The 23,155-nt window shown below is 37.4% G+C and overlaps 1 protein-coding gene across 3 annotated transcripts in view; it reads left to right on the top strand.

The window, feature by feature from the left end:
• TNPO1 (transportin 1) overlaps positions 1-23,155 on the top strand; it is a 95,035-nt gene that overhangs the window by 35,582 nt on the left and 36,298 nt on the right. Inside the window, exons 1-8 of one of the 3 annotated variants that reach the window (XM_006062109.4) lie at positions 5,365-5,667; positions 5,807-5,920; positions 9,159-9,234; positions 12,724-12,873; positions 15,773-15,879; positions 17,548-17,681; positions 18,324-18,405; positions 21,536-21,658. In XM_006062109.4, the coding sequence (XP_006062171.1) occupies positions 5,816-5,920; positions 9,159-9,234; positions 12,724-12,873; positions 15,773-15,879; positions 17,548-17,681; positions 18,324-18,405; positions 21,536-21,658 (777 nt within the window). In that variant the 5' untranslated portion in view covers positions 5,365-5,667; positions 5,807-5,815. Of the gene's footprint in view, positions 1-5,364; positions 5,672-5,806; positions 5,921-9,158; positions 9,235-12,723; positions 12,874-15,772; positions 15,880-17,547; positions 17,682-18,323; positions 18,406-21,535; positions 21,659-23,155 lie in introns of those variants that run through there. The other 2 variants (XM_006062108.4, XM_006062107.4) reach the window with 2 other exon arrangements.

Here is a 23,155-nt window from a genome sequence, read left to right as displayed (position 1 = left end):
ACCAACTCATTCTGTCACCCTCATCTCCTCCTGCCTTCAGTCTTTCCCAGCATCAGGGTCTTCTCCATTGAGTTGGCTCTTAGCATCAGGTGGCCAAAGTATTGGCTTCAGCATCAGTCCTTCCACTGAATATTCAGGGTTGATTTCCTTTAGGATTGACTGGTTTGATCTCCTTGTAGTCCAAGGGACTCTCAGGAATCTTCTCCAGTACCGCAATTCAAAAGCATCAATTCTTCAGTGCTCAGCCCTCTTTATATTTCACCTCTCACATCTGTACATGACTACTGGAAAGAGTTGTGTCTGACTCTTTGCGACCCTGTGGACTGTAGCCAGCCAGGCTCCTCTGTCCTTGGGATTTGCCAGACAGAAATACTGGAATGGGTTGCTATTCCCTTCTCCAGGGGATCCTCCCAACCCAGGGATCGAACCCACATCTCTTAATGTCTCCTGCATTGACAAGTGGATTCTTTACCACTAGCACCACATGGGAAGATAGCATTCTCTCTATGAACCTTTGTCAGCAGAGTGATGTCTGCTTTTTAATATGCAGTCTAGGTTGGTCATAGCTATTCTTCCAAAGAGCAAGAGTCTTGATTTCATGGCTGCAGTCACCATCTGCAGTGATTTTGGACCCCAAGAAAATAAAGTCTGTCACTGCTTCCATTTTTTTCCCCATCTGTTTGCCATGAGTGATGGGACAGGATGCCATGATCTTTGTTTTTTGAATTTTGAGTTTTAAGCCAGATTTTTCACTCTCCTCTTTCACCTTTTTTAAGAGACTCTTTAGTTTCTCTTCACTTCCTGCCATAATGGTGGTGTTGTCTACATATCTGAGGTTATTGATATTTTTCCCAGCAATCTTGATTCCAGCTTGTGCTTTATCCAGCCTGGCATTTCTCATGATGTACTCTGCATATAAGTTAAATAAGCAGAGTGGCAGCATATAGCCTTGACGTACTCCGTTCCCAATTTTGAAGCAGTCCATTGTTCCATGTCCAGTTCTAATTATTGCTTCTTGACTTGCATACAGGTTTCACAGGAGGCATGTAAGGTGGTCTGGTATTCCTGTCTCTTTAAGAATTTCCCACAGTTTGTTGTGATCCTACAGTCAAAGGCTTTAGTTAATGAAGAAGTCAGTGTTTTTCTGAAATTCCTTTGCTTTTTCCATGATCCAGCGGATGTTGGCAATTTGATCTCTCGTTCCTCTCTTTTCTAAATCCAGGTTGTACATCTGGAAGTTTTCAGTTCACATAATGTTGAAACCTAGCTTGAATAATTTTAAACTTTACCTTGTTAGCATCTGACTTGAATGCAGTTGTGCAGGAGTTTGGACATTCTTTGGCATGGCCCTTCTTTGAAAACTGACCTTTTCCAGTCCTGTGGCCACTACTGAGTTTTCAAATTTACCACATATTGAGTGCAGCACTTTAACAGCATCATATTTTAGGATTTGAAATAGCTCAGTAACTCAGTAGAAATTCTACTGCCTCCATTAGCTTTGTTCTTAGTAATGCTTTCTAAGGCACACTTGACTTCAACACTCCAGGATGTCTGGCTCTAGGTGAGTGACTACACCACATGGTTATCAATATAACCATGGATATAGTTCTTTTGTGTATTTTTATATAGTTCTTTTGTGTATTCTTGCCCACCTTTTCTTAATCTCTTCTGCTTCTGTTAGGTTCTTCTGTTTCTTTCCTTTATTACGTCCATCTTTGCATGAAATATTCCCTTGGTATCTCCCAAGTTTCTTGAAAAGATCTCTGTCTTCCCCATTCTGTTGTTTTCCTCTATTTTGCATTGTTTACTTAAGAAGGCTTTCTTATCTCTCCTTGCCATTCTCTGGAACTCTGCATTCAGTTGGGTATGCCTTTCCCTTTCTCTTTTGCTTTCCTCTTGTCTTCTTTTTTCAACTATTTGTAAGGCTTCCTCAGACAACCACTTTGTCTTCTTGCATTTCTCTTTCTTTGGGATGGTTTTGACCACCACCTCCTGTACAGTGTTAGGAACCTGCATTCATAGTTCTTCAGACACTCTGTCTACCAGATCTCATCCCTTGAATCTATTCATCACCTCCACTGTATTCTCATAAGGGATATGTTTAGGTCATACCTGAATAGCCTCATGGTTTCCCCTACTTTCTTCAGTTTAAGCCTGAATTTTGCAATAAGGAGCTCATAATCTGAGCCACAGTCAGCTCCTGGTCTTGTTTTTGCTGACTGTATGGAGTTTCTCCATCTTCAGCTGCAAAGAATATAATCAGTCTGATTTCAGTATTGACCATCTGGTGATGTCCACGTGTAGTGTTGTCTCATGTTGTTGGAAAAGGGTGTTTACAATGACCAAGTGTGTCCTCTTGGCAAAACTCTGTTAGCCTTTGCCTTGCTTCATATTGTACTCCAAGGCCATATTTGCCTGTTTCTCCAGGTATCTCTTGACTTCTACTTTTGCACTCCAATCCCCTATAATGAAAAGGACCTCTTTTTTGGTGTTAGTTCTAGGTCTTGTAGATCCTCATGCTGCTGCTGCTGCTGCTGCTGCTAAGTCACTTCAGTCGTATCTGACTCTGTGCGAACCCAGAGACGGCAGCCCACCAGGCTCCCCCGTCCCTGGGATTCTCCAGGCAAGAACACTGGAGTGGGTTGCCATTTCCTTCTCCAATACATGAAAGTGAAAAGTGAAAGTGAAGTCGCTCTGTCGTGTCTGACTCCTAGCGACCCCGTGGACTGCACCCTACCAGGCTCCTCCGTCCATGGGATTTTCCAGGCAAGAGTACTGGAGTGGGATGCCATTGCCTTCTCCAGTAGGTCTTCATAGAACCATTCAACTTCATCTTCTTCAGCATTAGTGGTTGGGACATGGACTTGAATTTCTGTGATATTGAATGGTTTGCCTTGGAAACAGATCATTCTGTCATTTTTGAGATTGCACCCAAGTACTGCATTTCATACTCCTTTGTTGACTATTAGGGCTACACCATTTCTTCTAAGGGATTCTTGCCCACAGTAGTAGATATAATGGTCATCTGAATTAAATTCACCCATTCTGGTCCATTTTAGTTCACTGATTTGTAAAATGTTGATGTTCACTCTTGCCATCTCCTGCTTGACCACATCCAATTTACCTTGATACATGGACCCAACATTCCAGGTTCCTAAGCAATATTATTCTTTACAGCGTCAGACTTTAATCAGACTTTACTTTCACCACCAGAAGTGAGTGAAGTGAAGTGAAGTCGCTCAGTCGTGTCCAACTCTTTTCGATCCCATAGACTGTAGCCTACCAGGCTCCTCTGTCCATGGAATTCTCCAGGCAAGAATACTGGAGTGGGTTGCCATTTCCTTCTCCAGGGGATCTTCCTGACCCAGGTATCAAACCCAGGTCTCCTGCATTGCAGGCAGACGCTTTACCGTCTGAGCTACCAGGGAAATCCCTCACCACCAGACACATCTACAACTAAGCATCGTTTCCACTTTGGCCCAGCCTCTTCATTCTTTCTGAAGCTATTTCTTCACTCTTTCCCAGTAGCATATTGGACCACGTACTGGCCTGGGGGACTTATCTGGTGTCATATCTTTTTTGCCTTTTCATACTGTTCATAGAGTTCTTAAAGCAAGAATACTGGAGTGGTTTGCCATTCCCTTCTCCAGTGGACCATGTTTTGTCAGAACTCTCCCCCAGTGTGCATCTATTAAAAAATGAAAAGTTAAATCTATATGTAGTGGCCTTGAATAATGGCCATTCAATGTTGTGTGTTTAAAAGTTGTAGAGTTATTTAATAATACAGTATGTGGCATGATCCTAAAATACAAACCAGAACTATATATATGTTTACAAATAGAGAAAGATGTAGATGGATTCGTTTCAGACTAGTAAAACTGATTCTGTTAGGGTGTAAGTTTAGTGATGGATTTAAATTAACTTTTTGTACAACCATGTTTGATGTGTTGTAATATTGTTTTTGTAATTGTTTTTTAAATTTCTGAAGTAAAAAAGCCAGGAGGGAAGGGGGAGTTGTTTTTAACGATAGAAATTATAATAGGGATCACAGTGTGAGTGGCTGACGGAGAATGGTACAAGAGAAACCTTGGTACTAGTAGTGATCTTTATCTTGATGCAGATGTTGGTTACACCAGGTGTATTCACTTTATAAATATCCATAAGTTTGTATGCTTATGATTTGTACAGGTTATTGTACATATCAATTAAACGTTTCTTAAAATTATGGCACAGAAATACAATGGAATACTTTGTTTTTAAAAATACTTTAAATATTTAATGATATATGGAATTGGCCCAGAAACAACAGTCTCATCATTATAAAATATATAAACACACAGAATGAAGACTCCAATAAAAACATGACAATATTATTAATAGATATTATGTCAAGATACCATTTTTTTTGTTTGGGGATTAGGGGGTTGGGTCATTGAGGAAGTTGGTAGAATTTGGTAAAGAAAACCAGATTACAGGATATTAAGCAGAAAATAAAAGTGAAGGAGAGAGGGAACGGATTTTTTTTTTAACAAATATAAGAAAGAAAATACTAACTGTTGTTAGTGTTTTTTTTTTTTAAACGAACTGTAAGGTCAGGTAATTTTTTTTTAACCCCAGCTAGGAAGAGACTCCTACTAGGAAGGGACTAATTTCAGATTTCAAACTATCAAGTATAATAGTAGGTCGTTATGAAAAAGCCTCTCCTTCAGCAAATTCATGCTGAATTACAAATAATTCATGCTGGATACTTAAGTTTTGTTTAAGCATTCAAAGACAAACTGTCATTGATAGGATAGTTTCCATTGATTATAGTAGATGCAGCTCATAGTAGTTTAAGAAACCTGTACTCCTCCCAGTTTTAACTAATTAACTATTGTCATTTCCTGTGATCTTTTTGCTCTACAGTTACCACTCAGAAGGCAAATAATATCCCCTCCGGCCAGAGTGATAATAAAATAAGAAAATGTATGTGAAAACACATTAATAGAATTAAACACTATCCAGTTGTAAAGTTACATTCTTTTTCTTGTTTTTTCTTCAGCCCTAAGTCATTAGTTGTGAATGTGGTTATTTCAGGTGGAGTTTAACTTAAAGAGTTCAAAAGTTGAAGTTTATGAAAGAATGCATTTTTTTCAGTCGTTTTGCAAATGAAAATGCAACATGTAGTGTTTATTCAAGTGTGAGTTGTGATGCAATCCATTTTTAATATTTTAGACTAAATTTTAGTATTTAGTACTTTATATATCAAATTTAAATATAAACATTTGTTATTCTAAGCATTGTTGAGCCGTCAGGGGAATTAGCAGGCTTTTTTCCCTATTAACAGTCATTCTTAATTATTAACCATGTTAATTTAAAATGATTAAAATCCCAAATCAGATCTCCAGGTGTCTCGCAGGGGGTTTGCTTTTTTTAGATTAGCCCTTAAATCAGTAATAATCTGGGTGGAACTAGAGTTGGGTTAGGTTGGAGAAAACTGAGTGGCACTAGGACCCAGGGGGCTCCCGTGAGCGGATCTAGGGGCCAGATTGCAAATTCGCGGTGACTCAGTCTGGTCGGCTCCTTGCGCTCAGCGGCCGCGGCGGCAGCAGCAGACGTTGGCGGCCGAGCTGCTAGGATCAGTTCCCCCGGGTTTCACCGTCCGAGACTTCCTTCGGGGCGCCCCAGGCAGGTGTGAGGCGTCCGGGGAGCGCAAGGGTCGTTGTGGCGGGGAGGAACGGGGGTTGCTCGGCGCGGGAAGCCCTCGGGCCTGTGCACGGGGAGTAACATTTGCTCCGTCTCTTCCTGTGTCTGGCTTTATTTGCAGCAAACCAAGATGGAGTATGAGTGGAAACCTGACGAGCAAGGGCTTCAGCAAATCCTGCAGCTGCTGAAGGAGTCCCAGTCCCCCGACACCACCATCCAGAGAACCGTGCAACAAGTATCCTTTGCGAGGCCTCGCCACCGCCCGCGCCGCTCTGCCGCGCCGGGCCCGCTCTCGCCGGCCGGGAGGCTCCCTCTGCCCCTCCCCCTCCCCGCTCCCGGATCCCTCCGCCCTCCGCGCGCCCGCCCGCGAGCAAGGCCCGCCTGCCGCCGCCGCCCCTGCCCGGCGCCTCGCGCACGCGGCCCTCGTGCCCCGAGCCCGGGCCGCCGCCTTGCCCGGCGGCTTCCGGCCACAAGGGGCCGGGGGCGCCCGGCCGCCGCCCGCGATCGCGACATGTGCGCCGGCAGGGCGCCACGTCCTCGCAGCGGGCCGCTCGGGAAGGCGGAGTGGCTGGGTGCCGGCGCTGACCCCCGGCGATTCGGCCCACACAATGCGCCGGGCGCGGAGGGGGCGGCGGGCGAAGCGAGGGGCCGGGCGGGCGGGCGGGCTGCGTGCGCGGCCGCGCTCGCCGGCCTGAGTGGGGTGGAGCCGGCGCGGGGTTTGAACTCCCTGGGTGTGGGGCCCGGAATTTCTTCCAGGCCCTGGTCCTGAAGAGCCGGAGACCTAGGAATGAGGGCTCCCAGGACTCACTTCGGGGCTGCTCAGGCTAACACCTGTTGCGAGCTCCCTGCCTCCCAAGTGAGAAATCTTTGGCTCGAGACGGTCTGCTCAGTTACCCAAGTCTTGACCGAGTTTGCTGGTGTAGCGGTCCTGTTGCTAAGGCTTTACTGGCAGAAAGGCTTAACAGAAGAACCAGAACCTCTGCTGTGTGTGCGCTCTGCAGTGCCCTAAACTGCGGTCAAATGGAGAGCTCTTCCTGCATCTAATAAAGGAAACAAATTCACCCGATCATAAAATAGCTTTTATTTTAAGATGAAGTTAATTGTTTAAAAACTTCAGCCTGTGTTCAAAAATGCCTCAATTTTTATTGTTAATAAAGAGGAAAAATTGGTTAGTACGGAATTTGGTAAGCTCTTTTGGTGTAGTTTGGACTTACTTAAGTTTAAAATACTATAAACGGGGTTAAATCGAATTACTTGAGAAGCTCTGGTAAATAAAGTTTCTCAAAGTACTGCATTGCTGTAATTTAAAACCTCGAATAGGCGAGTATCTAGCCTTTTGATTAATTAATACTGATTATTTTAAAATGGAGGTGTTAATGATTTAGGTCTGCTTGGTTTGGTGTTTGTTTTTCTTAAGCCATTTTGCTAGATAGTACTGAGGGAATAGTAGTTGGTTTGGGGTGTATTGGAGCTTGTATTTGGAACATTGCTGTTGCTCAGTCTTAATTTGTATTATCATAGCTTTAGAAATGATAGAAGTTGATTTTTGATGAATTATAGGTGTTAGTATGACAGTTAAGTTAGCCAAGTTCCAAACCACATTGTAATTTATTCTGTAGCATTGTATATCATAATTTCTTGTTTTAGTGCGTTATTTATTAAGTACTCTTTGTATGCTCAGTACTGTGCCTGGGCTAAGAATCGAATTTACAGTTCATTCTGTGTGCCTGGAGCATAGTGTACTGTCTGCATAAGGAACAATTTAAATTTCAGTAGATAAAGGTTAATAGTATTTTAAAAATACACACTGCTCTATATTTTCAAATTGCCTAATGATGACCTTGTTCTTTGTTTCCTTAGCAAAGAATGTAATTACTGTTTTTGTATAGACTTGAGCACTTGTAGAAAGTCCGTTATAATAATATGGATAGATTGCTTAAGTTCCTAGGAAGTAAACCTTATTAGGAAGTATTTATGAAAAGTTATTAGCATATCAGCATACTGTTAATCTTGGCTGTTCACTAAAAAAAGAAATCACTAGGGTTTTTTGGTCAAAGTACAGCTTCTAGAGAAGTGTATGTTGATAGTTAATTTATATTCTGAGTTCTAATGAGGTGGATGAAACTGGAGCCTATTATACAGAGTGAAGAAAGAAAAACACCAATATAGTATACTAACGCATATATATGGAATTTAGAAAGATAGTAACAATAACCCTGTGTACCAGACAGCAAAAGAGACACTGATGTATAGAACAGTCTTATGGACTCTGTTGCAGAGGGAGAGGGTGGGAAGATTTGGGAGAATGGCATTGAAACATGTATAATATCATGTATGAAACAAGTTGCCAGTCCAGGTTCGATGCACGATACTGGATGCTTGGGGCTAGTGCACTGGGATGACCCAGAGGGATGGTATGGGGAGGGAGGAGGGTTCAGGATGGGGAACACATGTATACCTGTGGCAGATTCATTTTGATATTTGGCAAAACTAATACAATTTGTAAAGTTTAAAAATAAAATTTAAAAAAATAATAAAAATAAAATTACTTAAAAATAAAAGTCTTTTAAGAAAAAAAAAAATTTATGTTCTGGCCACTGAACACTGAGAATATTCTAGTGTGTGATAAATAGCTGATATGGTGTGCCTGGAGTTTGTATAGTGGATTTAATTTAAAGATCTAGGTCTACTGAGAAAATTCTAATAAAACCCAATTAGAGGTGTTATTAAAAAGCATATTAGGGTTTAAAAGGGCATGAAGAAAGACATAGCAGAGCAGTATGTCATTGTTGCCTGCCACAGGATGGAAACCTGCACGTGTGTATCACTAGTAATGGCAGATCCTGGTGGGGGAGTAGGGGAGAGGGGATAATTGTAGAACTATTGCAGTGCAGTAATTTCATAACAGTGACTTTATATAATAAGATTTGATATGTAGACTTGTACATAAATAGCATTTTATCTAAATTTCTTGAATTCTGAAGAAAAACGATTCTAATAAAAGTGTTTAAGTTAAAAGGCGATTTTTATAAGGTTAATTTCTGTAAGTGATCTCTGAAAGACTTGTTTTTGTTCATTTGGAATGCTTTTCATTTTTGTCATTATTTTATACATTAATACCTTTCTGATTAAGGTTTGTTTTTTGTTTTGTTTTAAGTTCATATAGGTCAAAGAAATTGTTTTGAAATTTCTTTTCATACAGTGTGCGCCTGTACTGAAGGTGGAAGTTGACTTACTTGTCTTGAAAATAATTGATGTAAAATAGTTTAATATTTTAACCATAAAGCTCATAAGAGGTTTAACACAGCCACTGATGTGTTCTTGGAATAGTGTATTGATGGTTTTAATAAGATAACTTTATTCTTACTGAAAAAAAAAATACAGGCCTAAAAATCACAAAAGAGAGTCTTGATTTTAGATTAAAAATACTGAATTCCTTCCTTATAAGTTTCCTTAACTACTGTTTGTTCTAGAAACTGGAACAACTCAATCAATATCCAGACTTTAACAACTACCTGATTTTTGTTCTTACAAAATTAAAATCTGAAGGTAAGTAGGGTTTGTGTTGAAAGCTACTTAAAAGTTTTTTACATTTTTTTTTTAATAAGTCTTTAAGATGTACTAAAATATATGAAGAATTACTCATTTTAAAGGATTTCATTTTGTAGGAATCACTTGCTTTAAAGATGTGGAATGAAAATGTTACTAAAGTATTTGGATGCTTGATGAGCAGTCAGTTGTTAGTTGGGTGTTTTTGTAATAAATTCATTCTTCGCAAATGAGAAAGCATTTTGCTAGAGAGATTGATTTCTTTTATACACAAATCGAATGTAGGATTTACTAAAAACTTACTATATGTGTGATCATATTTGTATGATTGAAAGTTGATTTAACCAAAACGAAGTCATGTATAATACCATCACCAGGTAATTGTTAATCCCTTAATTCTGTACTTCAGTTATATGGCCATGTACTATTTTAATTGTTAACAAAAAGTAGAATCATTCTATTCATAGACTCATAACTTTTTTAAACCTTCTAACAGTATACATGAAACCTTTTCATTAACTATTCTACAACCATTTTAAATTACTTTTATAACAAAGCTTGAAAACTAACTTGATTTTTAAATGACATAGTCATTTGATTGTTGCCTATACATGTAATGTATCTCTCTTGATTTTATTTATTACATGAATATTTATGGAGCACCACTCCTTGCCAGGCAGTTTGCTGGCTCAAGAGCAGTGAAAGTGAACAGAATAATAAGGATCTCTGTCTTCATGGAGCTTACACTGTAGTGAGAGGTGTTCTCAGAGTTGAGTATTCCCTTCCTGGGATGTTGTCAGACACTCAGAATGCACTCGGGTAATTTTTGAGAGACTGGCCTCTAAATGAGAAGTCACGGTGCTTCATTAGTGCTTCTGTAGTTAGTAAAAGCACTACACTTGGAGTTGGGAAATAAGTCTTAAACTCTGACACTCATTTCATCTCTCTTTCATCTACAAAATGCCTGTGTTAGACTACCAGACCGTATGTAAGGTTTCAACTCTAAGCGCTAGCGAGCGGGTTAATGACCTTAAAATCTCACTAATCTTGTATTTACTCAGATTTTAATGTTTTATGCCAGTGTATAGTGATTTATTTTGAATTATTTTAAAATTTTCTAGTTAATTTTAGGAATTTTAATTTGTGATTGAAGCATGTAAGGGAAACTTTAGAAATTTCAAAACTTAAATTGCAAAAAACTAAAGTCCTTTGGCATATCTTTAAATTCAGCAGTTAATATTCCTAGTTTGATAAATGCATATTAATGTGATGTGTTATTTCTTAATATAGAAATTTTCTTTTTCCCACATAGAAGTTGTAATCAGATAATGCTTTAAGAACTTTATATTTAGTAAATGAATTTTTCTAAACATAACTCTTTTACTTGAAAATTTTATTTTCACCAAGCCATCTATTCTCTGTCCTGTCCTCATCTTAAATTCCGAATGTTAAGATTTTTATAATGTTATACTCTTTCTTAAAACTTTCTTGGAATATGAGGATACATCAGAAGTATTTTTAAAAGCAGACAAATGACAAACTTAAGTAGCAAGAGAGGTTGGTGTGTGACTGTCTCCCAGAAGACCTATGAATTATAAAACCATGAAATGTTGGAAAAGGTTTTACTAACATTTGCTATTTCTTCCTGTGTTTATTCATTTATTTGGGACAGAAGGTTGCTATATCTAGTTTTCTGTTTTAAAAAATTAGCATTGTGACCATCCATATTAGAGAAGGAGCATAAATAAAGTCTTTAAATCAATATGCTTATTTATTTAGGAACCTTTTTGCCTTTCCTGCAGTAAAATTTTAGATATGGAGAGACCTCATATCAGCTCATCTACTTCCCTCACTCTGCAGATGAGAATTGAGACCTAGTAAAGGAGTCTTTAAGAAAGAGGGCATAGTTAATTTTAACTCCTTTCACCTTATGATTTTTTTAAAACTCTCCATCTTGTAATCATAGTTGTAAAAATGGTATAGTGTGTTCGTTGTAAGTAAATACACATGTCATTTAAAATAAAATTATACAATTGAATTATTGATGGCTAACAAGAGAAAAACATGTATTGCTTGAGGAAGTTAAATATCTGGCTATTCTTTTATTTTATGGAAGTTTTAAACTTTGAAGAGAATTTAGAATTGCTTTTGTTTCTAAGTTACTGATGGAACGGTGGTAATTGAAACCAGGAATAAATTTTTAGAGGGTGACATGAAAGGCTCATAGGCTGTGTTGTGGTGGTGGCTCTAATGGTTCATTTGCAAAGAAACACAGTCTTTCTGTCCCCCATGCTGTACCCTTGAAGAGTTCAATACCAGTCAGACTTTGGGAACATACTGAACTAACGAGAACAAGTTGGGTTATTTTATTTTGAATAAAGTACGTAAAATAATAGTGCCGAAATAGCATCCTGTGTTCCGAATACCAGCTCTACACGTCTTCCAGCCCTTTAAGGAGGGTGATACTATACCATCATCAAGTAGAGGCTCTGGAGACAAACTCCTCAGGTTGATACTTTGGCTTCCGCAACTCATAGTCTATTCTGTGTGAGTTAGGCAAAGTCCTCAGTTTCCTTGTTTGTGCAGTGGAGATAGATTAATTCTTGTCTCATGAGGTAGTGAGGATTAAATGCAAACTACTTGGAAAGCACTGAGCAGTGTTTGGTATGTAATGAGCATTGAGAAAATGTTGACTATTGCTAATTTGTTGGTGATAATACAGATTCTTAAAGCATCAGTTATATTCTACTAATATTAAATTGGTTCTTCAGAATTTGTTAATATCATCTACGGATTAAACTTCTTTTACATAGATTCTTTTTTATATAATCTTCTGGAAATTTAAAAATTGTTTTACCCTCTCCCCCCTTTTCTTTTTAGCTCAGAGGCAAGTGAAAAACATGATATAAATGAACGGCAATTATTTGTATGTGAAGGTGATCCCATATGTTCTTTGTCCACTTAATTTTTAATAGGATATCTTTAGTGACTAATACTTTCATATCTGTAATTTGATGTTTGCATCAGGTTCCAATAAAGCTTGAGTACATTGGCCATATATAAACTTAAATTAAATCAGTGGTTCTCAACCAGGTGCAGTTTTGTTGTGTTTCCCCCGCCCATCCCCTTCTCAGTGCCTAAGCAGACATTTGACATTATCTGGAAACATTTTTGGTTGTCACAATTTGCAGAGGTAATACTGGCACCTATGGTCAGTGATACTGCTAAACATATTACAGTGCATAGGACAGCACTCCTAAAGAAAGAATTACCTGGCCCAGAATGTCAATAATGCCAAGGTTGAGAAACCCTGAACTGTAAATCATGGAGCTAATCCTTTGTAATCATTTATAGTATTTTCCCCCCTGGTTATAGCAGATTAATGAAATATTACAATCAATTTTTTAATATATTTTAAAAGTTACATTCTTGATATATTTTGAAATGAAAACTACTTTAAAACTCAGTAGTAGTGTTATTTTATTACAGATGAACCCACAAGATCATTGAGTGGTCTCATTTTGAAGAATAATGTGAAAGCACACTTTCAGAACTTCCCAAATGGTGTAACAGACTTTATTAAGAGTGAATGTTTAAACAATATTGGTGACTCTTCTCCTCTGATTAGAGCTACTGTAGGTAAGTAATGTTACAATTTTGCTTATCTTGTTTGTGACTGGGTTGGTTTCTGACATGACTGATGATTTCCATAGGAATTTTGTCATCCGGTTCATGTTGAATTGTGATGGGGAAAATTTTTCATTGCTTCTTTTGACATAATGTTAATGATTACAGGAAAAGTTCTCTGGATCCTATGAGACCAGGTTCACTAGTAGTTGCTTTATCAAAGTTGGTTAAAATGGGCTGTTAAAAAGTGATCCTAGTGTAGGACTCCTGTTTTTTCTTTGAGTTCTTTAACTGTCTTTCTTGTGTCATACATGGGGTATAATTTCCAGTTTCACTTTCTTTTACATATAAAGAGAAACTTCTTTGTAAGACAATTTATGTGTAGGACTTTAGGTTTTTACTATATACCCCCTTGTTTTTAGTATTTGCCTTGTATATACCTAATTAACATCAATTTTTGAGTCTTTTTAGAGTATTTCAACTTGTTTTCAGTGGAAGAACAAATTTCTATCACTTTACGAAATACTATTAGATGCTTAATTACAGTAACTGAAATAAGTAGTTTTGGGAACCAACACAACTGACTCTTGGTAAGCACACACATCCTCTGGTAGAAGCAGAAATAGACATGTACTATAGAACAGCCCACCAGTGGGTAGATTTCATATGCCATGGGGTTTCCACAGCCATATTTCACAGGGACCTGGAAAGCTTCTGTTAATCAGGTTGGTTAAATGGGATTCAGTTAAGAACTTCCATAATGAATCAGTCATTTTCATTAAAAGTTCTCTGCTTTTATCTATTTTGTCTCCTGGTGGGTTTGAAAAGTACCTGATTTATCTCTTCCTTACAAAACAGAAGCTCTTTGTAACTTCCCTCCAAATACTAAACATTGCCATTATTAACACTCATTTTAAATAGGCTATATAGAGGGCATTTATAATTTGAGAAAAGGGTCTCCCTCCCTAGGTTATTCTTATGGACCCTCATGTATGCCTGATTTTCTACCAGACTCTTAACACTGGTTTAAAAAAAAAAAGATGGTAAGTGTATACCAGTCTTATTTCTTTTTTTCATCTTAACAATGCATTTTGGAAATCTTGCCAAGGAAGTGTATTTGGAAGGACCACATTTCAGTGACTGTGTAGTAATCCATTAGATGGACGTAGAATTGTTTCTGTTGTTAAAGAATGTATGGTTGGTTTGTAATGGGTATTGCTGAGTACTCAGTTTTCACGCCCATCTTTGGTAAATCCACTGAAAATTACAGTTTTTCACTTTTTGTAACTATGGTAGCATTAGAATTTTTTTTGTGAGTGGATGCAATTATATGGGGCCAGATTAATTTGAATTTGTCAGTCTGCAGACATTCTTTAATACTGTCTTAGAAGTTGTGAGTGTCAGCAGACTGTTAGTACCAAATTTTATCTTGTGTTTAATTTTTATTATTGCTGTTTTAAAACATGGCTTGGTTTCCTTTAGGTAGATCCAGAACTTTCTTGTTCCCCCAACTCTTTATATTTTGACTTTGGGAAAGAATACATGGCAAGAAAGAACAGATTTACTATTAGTCTTGCTGCTTTTTGATCTTACCAGAAAGTAACTTATCTTTAAAATGCTATCAATACAATGATCCTCACCATACAGTTCAGTTTTTTCAGTGGAGAGTAAATCCTGGCCAACAACTTTACTCTTTACATTTTTTAGCTCTTTACCATTGGGAGCAACCTTCTCAAAACTAACAATGGAAAACTCAAAGAGAATTTATGCACACAAACAGTAAAATTTGTTGTTCAGTAATAATTATTATTATATGCTCTGCATTTTGTGTACATATCACTGAATTCTCAAAATAACTATGAAGAGAGAACTTTTTCTCTTCTAAAAATTTTCTTTTGCAGATTAATAATTTGAAGTACATATAATTTGCCTACTGTCAGTTTATACTCTTCAGTTATGGTGCTGAAAGATCTATAATCACTAAGCATATTACATTATGTTAACTACTATTAAATTTTCGAAGGCAGAGAAAAACAATGACACAAAAGTTTTTTGTTACATATTTCTGTATTTGCATAATCCTTAACTAAGAGCTAAGTTACACAACACAGTTGAAATAATCCAGTCAGTCAAAGTGACATGATCAGTAAGCCTATGTCAGTCAAGCCTCCACAATCCACGATCACCTTGCCAGTGATTCATCCTTGATCCCCATAAATGGGAACTGTTGTAGGGGTGTATGGCCTGTCTCCAGGAGAAGGATTGTTGCCAAAAGAGTGGGCATGTAGAAATGTTCTTGACCGATGGCTCATCGACTTTCTCTACCATGGGTCACAGCTTTGATACTAGGTTAAGTCGGTGCTGCTGCTGCTAAGTCGCTTCAGTCGTGTCCAACTCTGTGTGGAGAGCTGTTCTTAGTTCTTTGATGTGTTTTTATTTGAATCTAATAGTCATATTCATCACCCAGTAGTAAGTGTCGCTAGTAACATTTTGGTGTATTTTCTTTCTGCTCTTTTGTATGTATTTTTTATAAAATAGTAATTTTAATTAGTAAAAGTATTCTTGGCATTATTGGAGAAGAGCAAGTTGTCTTTTGTACAGATACTTGTTAAAAATAAAAAGAGGGTGAATTGTTGGAAAACAAGATAAGAAACAGCTCTGATTTCTACTGGGATTTTCCACAGATACGCTGTGATGATGCAGGGATCCTTGATAAATATTACGATTGACATGATTTGCAAGTCTTACCATGATTTGGAACATTTAAATGTGTGTGTGCGTGTGTGTGTGTGCGCGTGAACCCACTTGCAAGCACATGATGTAAGCACTTGGCATTGGCTTGTGGTTGCCCACAAGGCAATATATAACATAATGCAGTCACATTTCCTAAACAGACATGTTTTCTTTCAAGGTATTTTGATCACAACTATAGCCTCCAAGGGAGAATTGCAGAATTGGCCTGACCTCTTACCAAAACTCTGCAGCCTGTTGGATTCTGAAGATTACAACACTTGTGAGGTAAGGATTTTTGCTTCATACATAATTTGTCTTGTCATGTTATGTATTAGTAATCTTGAGAAAAAAATTCCTCTGAAACAAAAAACATCAAAACTTAGAGACCTAAAGTTACCTTTTTGTTTTAAGTCAGTGATCATTTACCTTACTGTTTTCCATAAAGACCGTTAAGTTATGAAACCTCTTTACTATACTTCCTACAGAGAAAAATCTTCTGTTGTTGTATTTTAGAGCTAGTCTTGGGTGTGTATATGTATCATCAGCAAAGCTATTGTCAAGCTTAATCGGTTGTAGTATTTTTCAAAGGTGGACTTAATTAAATGTACTGAATTACCAGACCATGGGTACATTTTCAGTGTCTCTAAGTTGATTGGTGCCTCTTGTATGATACGTCTGAGGTATATCTAGTATTGTTTTAATTATAAATTATAGTCTCTTGTTGTTTGTCACTGATCAGGTCAGTAGCAATTTGGGGAGATAAGAGGGAGTCTGTATGGATTTGTTTTCCTGTAATTTCTCACCTAATGAGGATCTTACCCATCTCTTTCATTAGCAGGTGAAAACGATGTCTTAAATGGAAATCATTTTAGATGTTTTGCCTCTTGAGGCAGTGACTTAATCTCCTCAAAAAAGAGCAAGGCTTGGAGGCAGGGCGGGTATAAAAATAACCTAATGTAAAGGAATCAAGTGGTCTTTTTGACTTACCATTTATTGCCAGGTTGACTTGGGGAAGAGAGGACCAGGGAGAGGAGAAGCTAGCAAAAAGGAGTCTTAAAAAGTCACTCTTCTCCCTCCTTAAAAGAGAAGGAAAAAAGCTTGCATTCTCACATATATGTTTTCTAGTAATGCCTTGGAAATACACTAAGATTATAGGAAAATAAAAATAATACTTAGTTGTAGGGTAACAGTTGATGAAAATTTAAATAGTGCTTTGGTATAAAGACAACAACATAAAGACCAAAATCTTAAGCAAGCACTTTGCAAGAATAAAAAGTTTAAGCTGATAATCATGAAATCGTGGAGCTGCTGTCATACAGTATTGAGTTTACTGTAGCGAATGAGCGCCAAGGTGCTGCTGATAAGATTATAAACAGTAAACAGGTGGTTGAGGTAACTAACAGGCTAGATGTTCCATGCAGGAGCTCTCCAGATAAGCCGCTTGGTTGTAAAATGGTTGTAGGAAAATTGCCAGTTGAATACAATTTTTATCAGTGAATGATTTATATGTAAATAATTATGGTAATAAAGGTTTCTTTTGGTATTTCAAAAAGAAGTGATACAGTGGTTAAATAGACTTATACATAAAAGTAGAGTTTACATTGTTTTAACAAATCAATATTTAATAAGAGAAAAATTAGTGTTGATTTAAAAATTGACAAGAATACTTCAAAAGTTGTTTTTTAATTAGATGACATTACTTACAATTCCTGCCAACCAGAATTCTAATTCTGAGTCATTTAATGCTAAAATTAAAATGTGCCATTATGTTTAAATTATGGTTTTAAATCAGTGGTATAATTTTTCTTAAAATTGATGATTAAATATATGGATTTCATGATGCAGATTTTATGTGGGCTGAGAACATTAATCCATACAAATTAGTTAATATTCCTCAATTTGCTTTTTAAATGGCTTCATTTTTAATTCTAATAATTGAAATGTCTTTTACAGGGAGCATTTGGCGCCCTTCAGAAAATTTGTGAAGATTCTGCTGAAATTTTAGATAGTGATGTTTTAGATCGTCCTCTCAACATCATGATTCCCAAATTTTTACAGTTCTTCAAGCACAGTAGTCCAAAAATAAGGTATCTATATAGCCAGTATTAAATTCACTTATAAACTCTGATACAAACCTGACCACTCCCTTACTTTGCATTACCTAGTACTTTTGTGATTGCATGTGTGCTCAGTCACTAAGTCACGTCCACCTCTTTGCGACCCCAAGGACTGTAGCCCACCAGGCTCCTCTGTCCATGGGATTCTCCAGGCAAGAATACTGGAGTGGGTTGCCATGCCCTCCTCCAGGGGATCTTCCCAACCCAGGGATCAAACCTATGTCTCCTGCATTGCAGGTGGATTCTTTACCACTGAGCCACCTGGGAAGCCCTTTCGAAAGGAATGCATACCCATTGTTTTTTTAATCTAAAATAATTCTCATTATGTTCCCACCCAGCATCCCACTCTTGAGAGTGAACATGTCCTTTCAGACACTTTTACACTTTCTTAAAATTATTATTCCACAACCTGCGTTTTTCACTTGACACAGAAAGAATGTGAAGGCTATGTTAATACATAGAGAATTTTGACTCAGTCTTCTTAATGGTGTGTGTGTGCATATGGCTATACATACACCATAATATTTTTATGGAGGAATATTTAATTTCTTGCCAGTCTTCTGTAAATGGAAAAAAAAACTTCAATGAACATATTTTAAATTTTGTTTCTAGGTCTCATGCTGTTGCATGTGTCAATCAGTTTATCATCAGTAGAACTCAAGCTCTGATGTTGCACATTGATTCCTTTATTGAGGTAAGATCCCCCCCCCCCCCCACCACCTTACTTTTGAGAAGGTTGGAAAATGTTAAATGCATATAGTTTTATTTTATAAATGTAATAAGTTGTAATTATGAACTGGCAATATTTAAATTGCTTGTGATACTATTAAAATTGGATACAGTTAAACTTTATAATTCTCATTAACTGGAAAAAAAAACTACTTTTCTTCTCATACTGAGTTTTTTACTTGTATAAACATTGTGATATATGTTTGTTTGATACCTTGATTATAAAAATTTTTGCTTCAATCTGCTATTCAAATTGCATATGGAAATTAAGCCTCCAAGCTCATTTGTGATAGGAACATGAAGAGGTTGAATGAACTTACTTTGATAAAGAATCTGAAGTCTGGACTTCAGACTTTAGACTGGAAGGATAGTACTTTATTTTTTCCATTGGTTTTCAATGGAAAATGAGAGGTTTGGGAGAAAAATTGACGCATCTTAGTGAGTATTTCTGAAGTTACTTTTTTTAATAAAAGCAGAAAGACGACAGATGTAGTTTTTTGGCCATTCAGCTCTAAGCAGTAGAGTTTCTTTTCAGAACTTCTGCTCAGTAACAGCAATTTTGAAAGGGTTATTAAAGTTCCTTAAGTATTTCACTTTTATTTTCATCATATGAAATTTAATTAAATAGTCTATTCCTTTTTAGCTGTTCTTTAAAAAAAAAAAAAAAAACCAAAAGATCCTCCAGAGACCATACTGCTGGTATTCCTGTTGGGAAATTACCAGAAAGAGCTGAGGAGAAATTGTCTTTTTTTGCTTATCACTTAAATTGACAAACTTCTTTCTTAAACGACTGAGTGACTGAACTGAACTGAACCAATCAACTACAAGTAGTAGCCATTAGAGTCCTCGAGCCATTTGAAAACTGAAACAAAACTGGGCATCTTAAATGCATTTTCCTGAGTACCTACTGTGCTTGTGCTAATAGTACATAAAGAAATTTTATGCTTCAAGGTGTTTCAGTCTGGTTCAGGGTAGAGGGTAGTGGACTACTTGTAATACAAGTTAGTATTAGAGTCTGGAGAGTAAGACTGCCTGGGTTCATATCCCAGCTCCACAGCTTAGTAGCTGTTAACCTTGGGCACCTCATTTAACTGGTATTTTCAGTTTTTAATAAAGCTAATAATAGACCTACTTTGTTGGATTGTTATAAAGGTATTTGCTAAAAATGGAATAGTGCCTGATGGAAAGTAAGCACTCCACATGCTAGCTACTGCTATTATTTTTAGAAGCAGTAGTAGTTCTTGTTGTAATTACAATAGTATTTCCACTCAGTAGTGTTCTTTCATAGCTCATTAAAGAGAACAATGATGGACACACCAGCATCTTATACAGAGATGTAATTTAGAATAAAATTTTCTGAAAATAAAAACTCCACAGGACCGTACTTAGCAAGTGGAAAAAAACATTTCCTGACATTTAAAATTATTTTCCATTAGTATTAAATACCATATTAACACTTCTTTGCTGCTTGATAATACAGTAAAGCTCACCTGGTTCTCCGTCCTTTGCTTCGGTTGCCAGTGTTCTTATCCGGGGCTGAAGCCGTGCCTCTGAGTCGGGTGGCACTGATGACGAGGGGTCAGCCGCCAAACTGTGTCCAGCTCTGGTGTGCACGGGCCGTAGCACACCAGGGCTTCTGTCCTTCACTGTCTCCTGCAGTTTGTTCAAACTCACGTTCGTTGAGTCAGTGATGCCATCCAACCATCTTAATTCTCTGTCACCCCTGCTTCTCATGCCCTCAGTCTTTCCCAGCATCAGGGTTTTTCCAGCGAGTTTTTTCACATCAGGTAGCCAAAGTATTGGAGCTTCAGCATTAGTCCTTCCAATGAATACTCAGGGTTGATTGATGATAAGTGTATTGATCACTAATACATGGCTATAACATACCTTGATAAAGCTGGGTATTCATGTGTAAGACAGCATCAAATTTAATGAACGATTGTATATAAGCAGCACCTGCTGGAAAAACAGTACTATTTCCGACTATGTAAAATTAAAAGTGCAACTACAGAGTTTTGAAAGCCTCAGAAATAGAGGCAGGATTTGGAGAAATTAAAGTTCTCAAAATGCAACATACTGTCACATTTGATATTTAAATTATTTTATTGTCTTACCCTTTCTTTGTAATTAGATTTCAGATTCATATATTTGGAGACGTTTCTGTGGTCCTGGGAAGAGATAGTGGGACACATTGGATTTTACTTATATTATTTTAGCTCTTTTTTTTGCTGCTTTCAATTTGTGTGTGTGTGTGTTTGTGTGTAAAGTAAAACCTCGGGAGTGAGATAGGGAAGGCTTACTGTTTTCTCTTCTTGAATCTCCACTTGAACCTCTTCAAGAGACAACTTCTAGTGAATGCTTGTTGGTATAGTTAACTGAGCGTGGACTTACCCATACTTTTGTGAAAATGAAATTCAGGTCCCCCACTTGCTTGCAAGTTACATGATGTCTAACCTGCATTTCTCTCTCGGTCTATAAAATTGAGTAACAACATCTTGGAGTTGAGAACCATTCAGATTTTTTTTTTTTTTTTTCACTTTTAGAGAAACTTGAGAACAGCATCAGATTGATTGCTACCTTTATTATTTTTTAATAGTTTGACTTAGTGAACAACAGTTGAGGGTTAGGTTGTTAGAAACTCTCAGTATATATGTCCCAATTGTTGATGCTTTTATAGAACATGCGCCTGTTAAGAATCAGTGTTGGTAGGAATACTCTATTGAGAGTAATTTTGAAGGGTAAATCAGATTGTATTTTAATAATTATCTTTATTTCTGGGTGAGCTGGATGAATGCTCCTCGTCCTAATGACATGGTTTTATTCTCGCAAACTAAAAATTACTTCAGAACACAGCCGCTCATACTCTTGTTTAAAAGAATGGCTATAGATCATTTACTGAAATCATAATTTTTGGCAGTTAGCTTCCTGTGTTTGTCTTTATAATCTAATACTGTGGGCCAATTAATTCATAAGCCTTTATTTGTGCTATATCTTAGAGTTTCTTTAAATATTACCACCTTGAAGAGAATATTATGTATAAACCTTTCTAGTATGTTGGAATATTTAACTAGAAGAAAATTTTTCTTGTGCGATAGAATCTCTTCGCCTTGGCTGGTGATGAAGAACCAGAGGTACGGAAAAATGTGTGCCGGGCACTTGTGATGTTGCTTGAAGTTCGGATGGATCGCCTGCTTCCTCACATGCATAATATAGTTGAGGTAATACAAGCAATTTAAAAACTTTCTCCTCCTCTTCCCCTCAAGGAAATTCTTGGGCACAAAACATACAGTGTAAAATCACTGTTTTCTTATTTGTCACATTTGGGCTATAAAAATTAATTATGATTGCCTTAAAATTATAAATTATCATTATGGTGATTTTTCTTTCATGAGATTTAAGATGTTATAGAGAGGAAAGTAATTTAGAGGAGTAGACAGCTTTTAACTAGTGTAACTAGGAAATATGTAGATGATTTGTATTTACTAGATACGACTTAGGCCAATAAAATTGTAGTAGATAAAAATTTGTTTTCTACACATAACTGCTAAGTTGATCTGATCAACTTTTGATTTATGTTAACAGTGAGATTTCTAAGTTGAAAATATATAACCTTTATAGTGAGTTTTAGTAGACCATTTAGATTTTAAAAGATTCTCTTTCAGTTTTTATGTGATGAAAATAATTTTATGTAAGTACATTGATCACTGATCAGATCAGATCAGTCGCTCAGTCATGTCTGACTCTTTGCAACCCCATGAATCGCAGCACTCCAGGCCTCCCTGTCCATCACCAACTCCCGGAGTTCACTCAGACTCACATCCATCGAGTCAGTGATGCCATCCAGCCATCTCATCCTCTATCGTCCCCTTCTCCTCTTGCCCCCAATCCCTCCCAGCATCGGAGTCTTTTCCAATGTCAACTCTTCGCATGAGGTGGCCAAAGTACTGGAGTTTCAGCTTTAGCATCATTCCTTCCAAAGAAATCCCAGGGCTGATCTCCTTCAGAATGGACTGGTTGGATCTCCTTGCCGTCCAAGGGACTCTCAAGAGTCTTCTCCAACACCACAGTTCAAAAGCATCAGTTCTTCGGCACTCAGCCTTCTTCACAGTCCAACTTTCACATCCATACATGACCACAGGAAAAACCATAGCCTTGACTAGCCGGACCTTTATTGGCAAAGTAATGTCTCTGCTTTTGAATATGCTATCTAGGTTGGTCATAACTTTCCTTCCAAGGAGTAAGCGTCTTTTAATTTCATGGCTGCAGTCACCATCTGCAGTGATTTTGGAGCCCAGAAAAATAAAGTCTGCCACTGTTTCCACTGTTTCCCCATCTATTTCCCATGAAGCGATGGGACCAGATGCCATGATCTTCGTTTTCTGAATGTTGAGCTTTAAGCCAACTTTTTCACTCTCCACTTTCACCTTCATCAAGAGGCTTTTTAGTTCCCTTTCACTTTCTGCCATAAGGGTGGTGTCATCTGCATATCTGAGGTTATTGATATTTCTCCCGGCAATCTTGATTCCAGCTTGTGCTTCTTCCAGTCCAGCATTTCTCATAATGTACTCTGCATAGAAGTTAAATAAGCAGGGTGACAATATACAGCCTTGACGTACTCCTTTTCCTATTTGGAACCAGTCTTTTGTTCCATGATCAGCCGTTATTAAAGTAAGGAATATATAATAGCAACTTATTATTAGAACAGTGTAATTTAT

This window comes from Bubalus bubalis, chromosome 19, assembly GCF_019923935.1.
Source record: "Bubalus bubalis isolate 160015118507 breed Murrah chromosome 19, NDDB_SH_1, whole genome shotgun sequence".
NCBI lineage: Eukaryota > Metazoa > Chordata > Mammalia > Artiodactyla > Bovidae > Bubalus > Bubalus bubalis.
Note: the sequence above shows the minus strand (reverse complement) of the source record. Positions and strands in the feature narration are given on the sequence as shown.